The 12,409-nt window shown below is 54.2% G+C and overlaps 1 protein-coding gene across 8 annotated transcripts in view; it reads left to right on the top strand.

The window, feature by feature from the left end:
• The window catches only part of Hdac7 (histone deacetylase 7), a 39,499-nt gene that overhangs the window by 14,395 nt on the left and 12,695 nt on the right, over positions 1 to 12,409 (top strand). For 2 of the 8 annotated variants that reach the window (XM_021182709.2, XM_029469674.1), the window contains exons 2-12: positions 6,202 to 6,392; positions 6,477 to 6,567; positions 6,866 to 6,977; positions 7,652 to 7,767; positions 8,166 to 8,291; positions 8,662 to 8,753; positions 8,949 to 9,059; positions 9,186 to 9,366; positions 9,559 to 9,755; positions 9,932 to 10,126; positions 11,065 to 11,266. In XM_021182709.2, the coding sequence (XP_021038368.1) occupies positions 6,202 to 6,392; positions 6,477 to 6,567; positions 6,866 to 6,977; positions 7,652 to 7,767; positions 8,166 to 8,291; positions 8,662 to 8,753; positions 8,949 to 9,059; positions 9,186 to 9,366; positions 9,559 to 9,755; positions 9,932 to 10,126; positions 11,065 to 11,266 (1,614 nt within the window). The remainder of the gene's footprint in view (positions 1 to 6,201; positions 6,393 to 6,476; positions 6,568 to 6,865; positions 6,978 to 7,651; positions 7,768 to 8,165; positions 8,292 to 8,661; positions 8,754 to 8,948; positions 9,060 to 9,185; positions 9,367 to 9,558; positions 9,756 to 9,931; positions 10,127 to 11,064; positions 11,267 to 12,409) is intronic. The other 6 variants (XM_029469670.1, XM_029469668.1, XM_029469669.1 and 3 more) reach the window with 6 other exon arrangements.

The raw sequence follows: 12,409 nt of genomic DNA, 5'->3' as shown, positions 1-12,409 counted from the left end.
AGACCAGGCTGGCCTCGAACTCAGAAATCTGCCTGCCTCTGCCTCCCAAGTGCTGGGATTAAAGGCGTGTGCCACCACGCCTGGCTGGCTTTGTTCTTTCTGTATCATGGCTAGAGACTCTGAGCTGCAAGCTGGGGTGTAGGGGCTCGGCCTGGAACCCAGGACTTTGGCTTCCTGCCTCCAGCCACTTTCCCCTTGCAGCGGAGGCCTGGTCTTCTTTAGCTTCCTTTCCAGCTAATACCCAGGGACTAGGGAGGTGGGTTCAGGCTTCTTGTCACCTTGTGGGCAAGATTGAGACCTCGATGTAAGGCCCAGAAACCCAGCTTGTCCAGGGGCCCCAGAGTGGAACCCTGTGGCGTTCTCATCGAATCCGGAGATTACTGAGGGCTGTGATGTCCCCACAGGGGTAGGGTATCTGGGGCTCTTGGTTTTGGGTGAGCCTGGTGCTCAGGTTCAGGAAGGAAACTTCCTGAAGGTACATCCAGGTTCCCCAGACTGAGTGACCTGCTTCCTCCTGATTGCAATTGCTTCCCAAAGAGGTGGAAGTGAGCTGTAGCCAGGCTCCTGAAGAAAGCCCCAAATCCAACCAAGAGCTGTGTAAAGGCTTAAGCCCTGGGCAGTGTTCTTGGTCCCTCAGGTCAATTCTCTCTTTCTTTTTCATGTGATTTGGCCCTAAATCAATGACAGCAAGCCCCTGGAAAAGGTATCAAGGTCATTGAGAAGGGGGAGTCCCCAAATTCAAGCGGGTCCTGAGGTGCAGAATATCCTCTTTTTCTCGTCAGCTTACCCTCAATCACAGTGCCAGGAGATGCCTTTCCTCTTCGCGCAGAGACGTAGTCCCAGTATTTTGAACTCCATGGCACTTAGCAGAGAGCTAGGGGGTAAACAGGATCTTTCTAGAAAGTGCTTTTGGACCCAGCCTCTTTGCCAGTGTGCATGCACACACGTCCGTGTGGCTCTTCTGGACGGAGTTTTCGTCATAGGTCACCGCCACAAACTATCCCTTCCGGTCTCCACAACAAACCACAAGACCCAAGGTTAATTTCTCTGCACAGCACCCAGATCTGTGGTTAGCAGGGGTACAGGGCACAGCAGGCCTCACCGTGAAGGGGAAGTGCAAGTGAATTCCCAGGATGCAGGGGACTCTGGGCCTAACAGGGTATTCATGTGTTGCTGTGGTAAATGCCATGAATAAAAATAAAAGCAACGTGGAGGAAGGAAGGGTTTGTTTGGCTGAGAGTTCCATGCCAGCTATGGTGCACCCATCATTGGGGGGAAGCCAGGGATGTGATTCAAGCAGGAACCTGGAGGCAGGAACTGAAGCAGAGACCATGAAGGAGCTCCACTTACCGGCCAGATCTCTCCCGATTTCCCAGCCTGCTTTGACCACCCAGCACCTAGGGGTGGCGCTGTTCTCGTCCATCAATTGGCAATTAAAAAACAAAAACAAAACCAACCAGCCAAACAAACAAACAAAAACAAACGCCTCACAGAGATGTCCACAGGCCAGTCTGAGAGAGGTAATTCTTCAATTGAGGCGTCTTCTCCTTCCTAGGGATGCCAAAATGACAACCAGGATTAAATGTTACTATGCAGAGGCTGGCAGTGGTGCCTGCCTTTAATCCCAGCGCTCGGGAAGTAGAAGGAGATGCATCTCTGAGAGTTCGAGGCCAGCCTGATCTAGTTGCAGGACAGCCAGAGTTACACAGAGAAACCCTGTTTCAAAATGTCAATGTAGAAACCTCTCCAGACCAGAGCCCATAGAAGAAAGGGGGTCCTAAGATACCTAGAATATTGATTATTCCTGGGGAGAGGAGGCTGCTTCTTGGAATAGGTGTTTCTTGGGGATCACAAACCTTGAGAAATATTCGTGTCTTAGGCAGGAAGTCGTGAGAGGATCATTGTGTGTGATTCATTCGTTCCCAAAAGGGCCTTAGGAGGTGTGACTGCGGATGATAATGGCCGATAAGTGCTACCATTGATACCATTGAAATTAACAATATGCTGATGGGTGAGACATTGTGAATAAGTGAGGGGTGAAGAGAGCAGGTCAGGATGAGCCCCATGCCGATTTGGGCTTGGGCAGACTTCCAAAGGTGAATGGGTAGGGCAGCATGTACCGCGAGGCATGGGTGTGAACATATGGTGGACGGTTGCCTTAAGTCTCTCCTGCCTGGAGCCGTACAGTTCCAGAAAGCAGCACCCATCTCCATTCAGAAAGTGGCCTTCTGCACTTGGTCCAGTCTGAGGAACATATCCACCAACTGCTACCTACAGAAAGCTCCCAGATTCCTTGACATTTCTGAGAGGGCCTTCAGTCCTCTGGCCCTGAGCTGGGATGGCAGGAGGGTGTGTTCACTGTGGACAAGTGGTAAGAGAACTCGTATCTACTGCCCCTCCCAGCCTGCCTTGGCCTTTCTGTTGTCAAGCTTGGTTCTGTAGTAGTTTTGTGGATTCTGAGAGGGCTTAGGAGGAGCCTGAGGGAAGTGGCCGTTTTCAAAGAAAGTATTTCTAGCCCACGTTATCTCAGAAAGAGGCCTGAGGCTTAGTAGGTCTCTTTTCTTGGACAATCAAGGTGGCAGACACAGAATGGGCGGCGAGGGGAGAGGGCCCTATACTGAGATCCTTGGGCTGTTGCACTTCATGGCTCCTACCAGATCTCCCCTGACCTGCAGCCACAGCCCAGTCCCTTCCTGCTGCGAGGACCATTCCTGTTCTCTGACATTCCCTGAATGCTTCTCCAGGCCTGCTCTCCCCAGCTCTCTCCTGACCTCCCCAGCCACAGGCTCCCGCTTCTGGCCCCGCTGCACCTCCCAGCCTGCCTTTTTCCCCTCAGGCTGCTGGGAGCATGCTTTGGCTGCCCAGGGAAGATGCTATCTTCCACGTCAGGGAGGGCTGAGGGCACTGCTGGGTGAGCTCAGGCCTCCTGAAGTTCTTGTTGTGCACTATGCCCAGGCAGCTGAGCAGCTGAGTCACTCAGTAGCTGGCTGCAAAAGAAGGAGCTTGAAGTAGCAGGGAGCCTGCCTCCTACTGAGGGCAGAGCCCTCCTCCCTTGTCCCACAGACACACCATCACCTCTCTTTCTACAGATGGGACCCAGGTAAGCCTGGGTGCCTGCTGCCCCAGTCTCTCTGGCCTCAGACCTGGGAGAGACTGGTTGGTGAGGGGGGTGAGGATGAGGGATGCAAACAGCCTGGGAAAGGTGAGACTGAGGGCTTGACAAAGTGGGGACTTGGCTGGGCCAGAGAGTTGGAAGATGAAGGCTCCAGGGAAGGGACAAAGTTGGGTCTCCAGAAAGGAAAAAAAAAAACAATGGGAGAGGCATCTTTGGGTCCAAGCTAGGAAGCACAACAGGGAAAGGAAAGCCAGACAGACGCCATGTCCTCGGGGATAGTAAACCGGAAAGGAAAGTAGGGATCTAACGTTTGTGCTCAGACACCCCCACCCTGCCCCAGCCTCACCCAGTCCCACCCCCAACCCCTCCCCAGTCAGACCTGAGTCAGGCAGTGGGTGGTCCCTATTCCTGTTTTCAAGTCATTTGTCGAATGAATGGGCCCTGCAGGGAGGAAAGATGTCTCTTATTGGTAAGAGACGACTTTCTCCTGGGTCCTCCCTGCTGGTCTGGACCTTCTGGGCTATCACTCGCTCGCTCATCCTGTGAGACTGGCCTGCAGTGGACTAACTTCCTATTGCCACCCAGATTTAGTATGTACCCATGGAGCTAGGTCTAGAACAGAGGTGGGGGGGGCGCCCCTTTTCCTTCACTCCCGATGGATGATATCCACTGAGGATCTACTGAGCACGTAGGGATCCATTCCACATAGCAGAGAACCAGAAGGCAGCGGGATCCTCGCCTTAATTCAGCTGTCCTAAAGCTTGGGATGACAGGACACTCGGAAGAAGGGGAGGGGAATGGTAGCAACACGTGACCTCGGCTAAACGAAAGAAACCTGTGTTTATTCAATGAACCTTATCCCTGCAAGGCTCCGTCCTGGGCCACTGAGGAGAAATAGCAAGATTTCCCCTGTGGTTCTTTTTACTGTCTGCCTTAAGCCAGGTTGTGTTCTAAGTCCTGGGATGATGAGCAATAGCACACCAGAGGCCAGCCTTTGGAGCTTCTACCAGGCCCGGTGCTGCCACTGGACTCTCACGATGCTGTGAGCAGCCAACGTGGAGTCTAGGAGGAAAGGGTGTTGCATGCTGGCCTGTGTCCAGCCGGGCACTGAGCAGCAGATGGGGTTTGGGAAGCAGAGTGTAGACAGCACTGGCAGGAGACACTGTTGAGCCAAGGGCCAGGGGGGATAAAAGGTGCAGGCTTTGTTACGGGATAAAAGGCACTACCGGAGTTGGTGGCTTTGTTCAGGTGGAGCAGACCACGTTGGGGGCGGTGCTAATGGGGAAATGCCTACAGCTCCTTTAGAAAACGTTCCCATTCTTGTACCCTGCCACGGGGCTAACCTATGGTGCCCCCCCCAACTGTTAGGTCTCCCACACAGGCATTCCCCAAAGTTCTGAAGACAGTCCTCTGTTCCCAGCATCCCTGTGCTCTGGCAGGAGTCACACTGAATGAAGGACTGTGGTGGCTGTTAGGTGGCTGCTCCCTAGTTTGGTAAGGCTAAAGCCACAGGCCTCAGGTATGGGAAAACCACCTTGGGTTCTCCTAAGCCCTGTGTCATCAAGGGAGTGACCTCAGGAAACCAGTACACCAGAACTGGGGATGTCTACGGCCTCTCGTGGGCCAGAAATATGTTGCCAGTGGAGGCTCATACTCAACCGGAATGACTTCTTGGGTAGCTACCAGGCATTGTTTACTGCGGGCGATATCTGGATGCCCAGTTGCCCTCTCAGAGTGCTTAGTAACTGGAAGGCCACAGAAGGCCTTGCAGGACACTTCTCTCGTGTGACACCCCTTTGTGACATCCCACAAGCTCTTTCCTTGCCCAGTGGGAGCCCCTTCCAAAGGAGGTGATTTCCTGAGTGTTGGTGGGGAAATGGAACCTTGGGCTAGACAGGTCTGCATTCTGTCCCTTCTCTGGCCCTGGCTGGGTGGCTCCAGGCCCTCACCCTGGCCCTCACTTGCCTCGTCCGGGAGAGCAAATAGCCATCATTAGCATCCGAGGCAGGCTGGCTCAGAGCTGAGGGGGTTTTGTTACACGAACGAATGCACCACAACTGTTAAGGTTATAACTTCTATGGTTGTGTCAAGCTGTTGGCTGAGTTTCCAAACTTTCTCATTGGTGGTTTGCAGGGGATCTTACCGTTCCCTGTTGGTGCCAGACCCCATGGAGAGCTGTGGTGCTCTGTGAGAGGAAGGCCTCTGGGGGAGGGGAGTCCCCCCCCACTCTTGTATTCTCATCCTTTCCCTTCGATAGGACCACCTCCTATCCTGAAGCAGCCCCACCTCCCAGCATCTCCGCATCCCTGGCTGCTCAGCCTGGCCAGCTGGCTATGCTGGCACAGACCCTGGTCTGCTGGTGAGCTATAAATAGCTCCTGCACCCACGGTCTTGGCAAGGTGCTCCTGGCGTGGGTGCAGAGGACACTGGAGAAGAGGCAGCTGAGCCTGCTGTCCTTGCCAGACCAGGCCCACAGCTGGCATAAGCTCACAGGCCCGGTGAGCTGAAGAGGCTACCCTGAGGACAGGGTTCAGTAGGCCCTAGGGCGGATCGTGAGCTCTGGGCCCTATGTCCGGATCCCAGGACCAGAATGGTACAGAAAATGGGAGCGAGAGAGTGGCAGCTGAGGGTGTGGGAGGCCCTATGAACTTGGGGACTGAGCAGACTGGACCTGTTTACCTGCCTGATTGCTCCTGAGCTAAGCCAGGCAGACCACATTCCTAGAAGGGCAAAGGCAAGAAGGGTATAGAGCCTAGAACAGCATCACCATTTCATTAAATCCTGTAAGTTTAGCCCCAAACCAGTGGACGAGCATTCTGGAGAAAGGCGCCATGCTTCCAGTCAAATGGCTCAGTTCTAGCCATCAGCAAGCAGAAGGGAGTGCGTCTGTAGTCTGCAGACCTCCTTTCCCACAGGTAGAATGGAAGCCAGTTCCTACCTCCAGCTCACCAACTGGCCTAAGTTTGAAAGAGGCTCCCCTCAGGGTATTTTGCCTTGATGTTGAGTCAGCCCCAGAGGATTCAGTAGTCTCTGACCAAGTTCCTGCAGACTAGTCTTCCACTAGTGACTCTGTTGTGTCTCCCCAGGCTGCCCTGCCCTCCAGCCAGACACACCAGGCTCTCAGCCCCAACCCATGGACCTGCGAGTGGGCCAGCGGCCCACGGTGGAGCCCCCACCAGAGCCTGCTCTGCTGACCCTGCAGCACCCCCAACGCCTGCACCGCCATCTCTTCCTGGCAGGCTTACACCAGCAACAGCGCTCAGCCGAGCCCATGAGGGTAAAGACAGAACGCCCCAGCCTCCCTAGACCTTAGCTCTGGCCTCTATTCCTGCCCCTCCTGAGCAGTCAGCTCTGTCCACAGCTCTCCATGGACCCACCAATGCCGGAGCTGCAGGGGGGACAGCAAGAGCAAGAACTTCGGCAACTTCTCAATAAAGACAAGAGCAAGCGAAGTAAGGGTCGGGCTTGTCTCCCCTCTTCTCTGCCTGGGTGACTGGGAGGGGTGAGTGAGAAGGGCACCATTTACTTGGATGCCCTCTGTTGGCTCTGCCTCTGAACAGAGGTAGGTGTGGGAGTGTCTAGAGGCTTCACAGCATGGGTAGGGCCTCGGACTTAGTAGCCAGCTCTCTTGGCTGAGGAGTCCCTGAGACATCCTGTACTGAAAATGTGGCCTTGGCAGTTTGCAGAGAATGTACCCAAGAGACTTCCTATCCACCTGTTGCCAGCCTTCCCATTTCTCTGCCTCTACAGGTGCCGTAGCCAGCAGTGTGGTCAAGCAGAAGCTGGCTGAAGTGATCCTGAAGAAACAGCAGGCAGCCCTTGAGAGAACAGTCCATCCCAGCAGCCCCAGTATTCCCTACAGGTAGCTCGCTGTCCCTCAGGTCCTTTCAGTGCTCCCTCATCTCTACATACTCACCTGTGAGTGTGCACCTGTGAGTGTGCACCTGTGGGTATGCACCTGTGGGTTGGCACCTGTGAGTGTGCACCTGCGAGTGTGCACTTGTGGGTGTGCACCTGTGAGTGTGCACCTGTGGGTGTGCACCTGTGGGTGTGCACCTGTGGGTATGCACCTGTGAGTGTGCACCTGTGTGTGTGCATGTGGCCCCTCTCCTCCCCCACACTCATCACCTGTTTCTTACTCTGTGCCTAAATATAATCTCCAATCCTCCTCAACCCATAGATGCTCTCCTCTTCCCTTCAGTTTTCTCCCTACATCTCACCTGAGGCCCTTCGCAAGCACAGAAACCCTGGTTCCTAGAAAAGGCTCCTAGCATAGGAGCCACTGAGTCTTCAGGGAGCCCTAAGCTCCAAGGCTTAGGGGATTTATACCTGAAGCAGAACATCTGCATTAGCATGGGTGACCCACTACTGCCACCTGGAGATGACTCCTGCCATGCTGGCTCCACACTGCCCAGCTCTGTTGGTGGCTGCTTTCCTGGCAGGCATGCTTAGGAAAGAAAGTGCCTGTGCCAAGTGAGATTGCAGGACCTTGGGGCATCCTGGGCTTCTGAAGTAGCCTTGACACTCACCCTGCAGAACTCTTGAGCCCTTGGACACAGAGGGTGCTGCCCGCTCCATGCTTAGCAGCTTCCTGCCTCCTGTTCCCAGCCTGCCCACTGAACCCCCGGAACACTTTCCCCTGCGTAAAACAGGTGAGCTGGGCAGATGGGGACCTTTGAGGGGATGAGATTAAACAAAGGGCCTCAGATTTAGGTCAGGAGTATGGGGTCGAGGTGGGTTGGGACAGTTAGCACTCTGCTTATAACGCCACCCCCCCCCACACACACACACACATACACATACACACTGGCTTTGCTTTTTTCTCTCTTTAACCCATAGAGGAGGGATGTTAAAGGGCACAGAAGAGGCCTGGCATGATAGTGCAGCACTCAGCAGGCAGAGGCGGGTGGATCTCTGTGAGTTTGAGGCCATCCTGGTCTACATGGTGAGACCCTGTCTCAGAGAGAGAGGGAGAGGGAGAGGAAGAGAGAGAAGTAGAGAAGAGAAGGCTGGCTGGCCTATCGAAGGTGCGACACTAGTTCTTCCACAGTGTCCGAACCCAACCTGAAGCTGCGCTACAAACCCAAGAAATCCCTGGAGAGGCGCAAGAATCCCCTGCTCAGGAAGGAGAGTGCCCCGCCCAGCCTTCGGAGGAGGCCTGCTGAGACCCTTGGAGGTAAGAGGCAAGCCAGGGGCCCTGGAGTGGCCTTACATGCCGTGGTCCCTTCTTTGGGCCACGTGGTTCCTCCAACGTGGGACTGCTGAAATTGTACTGGGTGCCTCACACACCTGCATGCGCGGGAAGGCGAGTGGGGGCTAAAAACCTAACCCTGCTGAGTCTCCTGAGCTGACATTTGCTGGGGAAATGAGAACTGCTCAGAGCTGCCGCGGGACAGGGGTGATCCAGGGGTGGTCCGGCAACTCTCCAGTCCTCCAGGGAGAAAGCAGTAATCCATCCAGAAGGAAAGAAGCTGTGGCTGGGAGACCTGTCTAGGGTCGTCCATTCCTCACCCCTGACTGTGCCTTCCTTTTTCCTCTGCCCTCAGATTCCTCCCCCAGTAGTAGCAGCACACCCGCGTCAGGGTGCAGCTCCCCTAATGACAGCGAGCATGGCCCTAACCCTGCCCTGGGCTCAGAGGTAAGGCCATGTTGGGCACTGGGCTCTCCTGGGGGCAGTTCTGAGTCTCAGCCTTTTTTCCAGCAAGTGGCCTGGCCTGGTTTGAGGTTTCAGGGTCTGGGCAGTCCCGAGCAGGGCCTCTTGGGTGTTCTGGGGACAGCATACCAGGGGTAGTGTTCCAGGACTGGTGACCCGTCACCCTGCTCCCCATGGCAGGCGCTCTTGGGCCAGCGGCTGCGGCTGCAGGAGACTTCTCTGGCCCCGTTCGCTTTGCCGACAGTGTCCTTGCTGCCCGCAATCACACTGGGGCTGCCTGCCCCTGCCAGGGTGAGTGGCTGGGGCACCCTGCCCCCACTCCGTGCTTCTCCGGCCTCTTTCCCACCTGTGTCCTGTTACCTCACCTTCATCTTCCTCTCCCGGAATCCTCTCCAACTCTGACCTTACCTCTTCCAGGCTGATGGTGACCGCAGGACCCATTCAACTTTGGGCCCTCGGGGTCCTGTTCTGGGGAACCCCCATGCTCCCCTCTTCCTGCACCACGGTCTGGAGCCAGAGGCTGGGGGCACCTTACCCTCTCGCCTGCAACCCATTCTCCTGCTGGACCCCTCAGTCTCTCATGCCCCACTGTGGACTGGTGAGTCTTGCCGCTTCTCCCAGAATAGACAGGATTTGTGCACCCTCACAAGGGGCCAAGCTCTGAGAAAACCCCGCTCTCCAGTCCCTCGCTGTTTGTAACTCCTTGCCAAGCCTTGCCTCCGCTCGATGCCCCTGTCTCCTTCCGTGGCTCCCGGGGTTCCTTCCTTACATCCATCTCATTTTTTTCCAGTGCCCGGCCTTGGGCCCTTGCCCTTCCACTTTGCCCAGCCCTTACTGACCACCGAGCGGCTCTCTGGGTCAGGCCTCCATCGACCACTTAACCGGACCCGCTCAGAGCCCCTGCCCCCCAGCGCCACAGCCTCCCCTTTGCTGGCCCCCCTGCAGCCTCGCCAGGATCGGCTCAAACCTCACGTCCAGCTGATCAAGGTGAGGGGATCCCGGGAGGGGAGGTGCTAAGGGCATGCCTAACTGAGCCCCTGTGGACTTAGGAACTTGGGCAGAAGGAAGGCTAGAGAAGTGGCTGCCAGAGACCTAGTAAGATGAGTGTAGCCTTATCCAACCCTCTACCCGCCACCCACCCTCCTCTCTATCCCACTCCTCAGCCAGCCATCTCCCCTCCCCAGAGGCCTGTCAAGCCCAGTGAGAAGCCCCGACTGCGGCAGATACCCTCGGCTGAGGACCTAGAGACAGATGGTGGGGGAGTGGGACCTATGGCGAATGATGGCCTGGAACATAGGGAGTCAGGCCGTGGGCCTCCTGAGAGCAGAGGCTCCGTTTCTCTGCAGCAGCATCAACAGGTATGGCTGTGCCCAAGGACCCTGAAGAAACTTCAGTCAGAAGGCTTGGGTCTTGGCATAGGATGGGGAAGGGAAGGAGATAGGAAATCAAGCAAGACCCATGCCAGGATGCTGATGCGCATGCGGATGTGCGTGCGCATGCGTGCGTGTGTGAGGGTATATGCATATATTCCAGCAGCCTGCTTTCTCTAGTAGACCCTGTATCTACTTCTTGGCCTTTCTCAGAACCACACATACTCCATCTTCAAACTTCTCGCTGCAGCTGGCTCTCTTGTATCCAAAGGTAGCTGGGGCAAGACGAGGGAGAGCAGAGAGCATTCCCTGGCTTTAGATTAATAGTCTGGGGGTCAAGGCAGTGCTCCTTTGCCAGGACCCGTGCAGCAGAACCTAGACACACAAGATGCCTTGAAAGGCAGATATTGGTCACCTTGAAGCTCTGTAGGCTGAAAGGGTGAAATCGAGGTGTGTGTAGGGTGGGGGAGGGGATGTGTTCTGGGGGGCAAAGGAAGGAGCATCTGCTGCACTCAAAGGTCCCTTTCACAAGGACAACAAACCTTTTCAATGAAACCTGACCTAATCATGTCAGTGTGAGTTGACTTTTCCCCGCCCCCTTGCAAAGATCCTATCTTCGAAGGGCTCTATGAATTGGGATTTGACCAGCACTTGGTGGTGAAAGTCCGCGCGCATTTAGCATCTCAGGCAGTCGCTTGTGCTTAGTAGCGCAGTCCTATGAGAGGTGATCTCAGACAGCAGACTCAGGGCCCAAGGAGTTCATGTGAAACCAGGACATCAGTCTAGGTACGGAACTTCAGGAAAGTCAAAGCGCTCATATCTGGAGTGTGTCCAGAAAAGGAGTCTATCCGGAGGGTCCCTCCACCTTGGGTAGGAGCAGGCGGCCAAGTCTGAGAAACCGGAGCCTGTGGCCATGTTTCCCTCAGGTGCCACCCTGGGAGCAGCAGCATCTAGCCGGGCGGCTCTCTCAGGGAAGCCCCGGGGACTCCGTGCTGATACCTCTGGCCCAGGTTGGACACCGGCCCCTGTCCAGAACCCAGTCTTCCCCAGCAGCACCTGTCTCCCTGCTGAGCCCAGAGCCCACCTGTCAGACCCAAGTCCTCAACAGCTCAGAGACACCTGCTACAGGTAAAACCAGAGAGGGACTGTGAAGGAGGCAGGGGAGGGGTGAGGGGGGTGACAGGGCGTGAGTCCACGTCTGCGCACTGCCTTTCGGACAGTTCCAGAGGTCACAGAACTCTCCCTCCATCTTGCTTGAGCTCTATGGTGCCTGTGAAGCCGGGACTTTAGGAAACCTAAGTTGACAGTGACTAGCTTTTGGTTAAAGGACAAAGCAGGGCAGTCAGGGGCCAGGACAGGAATTTGAGTCTGCTACTTTTAAAACAAAAGCAAACTCAGAAACAAAAGCCAAGAACGCTACTTACTACTGCAGTACTGTGCTTGTAAAAAAAAAAAAAAAAAAAAAGAGAGAGAGAGAGAGAGAGAGCGAGAGAGCTCAAAAGTATTTCAAACACTGGGAAAATATAAGAATAAGAAAATCCAGCACTTGGGAGGTGGGTTTCTGAGTTCGAGGCCAGCCTGTTTTACAGAGTGAGTTCCAGGACAGCCAGGGCTACACAGAGAAACCCTGTCTTGAAAAACCAAACCAAACAAACAAAAAAAAAAAAAAAAAAGAGAGAGAGAGAGAGAGTAAGAAAAATCACCAAGTATCTTAGTGTCCTAGACTCTGCTGTACTTCATTCTGGGTTTTAGTTAGTCATCGTACCTGCCTAATGTCACAAACATGAAGCTATATTTTGCACCCTGCTTGATTTATTATTTATTTATTTATTTATTTATTTATTTATTTTAGTGCTAGGAACTGGACTTAGAATCCTGCTTGGATTCTGGTCAGCTGTTCTGTCTCCACGCTGCTGCTACCAGCTCTGTACTCTGGCTTATCCGACAGCACATCTTGAACCCTTAAAACTGAGAATCTTGTATTTTATCTTTTTTTTTTCTCTTAAGTTTAGCTTTTGGAGACAGGCTGTCCCTCCCAGGTTAGCTTTGAACTTGTAGCTGTTTTTCTCATAGATGCCCAAGTGCGAGAATTACAGGTATAAATCACCATGCCTCGCTCAGTGTTAACTTTATTTATTATTACTTGGGAGTTTAAACATCTTTAATTTAATTTAATTTTTTTAAGATTTATTTATTTATTATATGTAAGTACACTGTAGCTGTCTTCAGACACTCCAGAAGAGGGCGCCAGATCTCGTTACGGATGGTTGT

Source organism: Mus caroli, chromosome 15, assembly GCF_900094665.2.
Source record: "Mus caroli chromosome 15, CAROLI_EIJ_v1.1, whole genome shotgun sequence".
Taxonomy (NCBI): domain Eukaryota; kingdom Metazoa; phylum Chordata; class Mammalia; order Rodentia; family Muridae; genus Mus; species Mus caroli.
The sequence above is the reverse complement of the archived record's forward strand: the minus strand, read 5'-3'. Positions and strand labels throughout refer to the sequence as shown.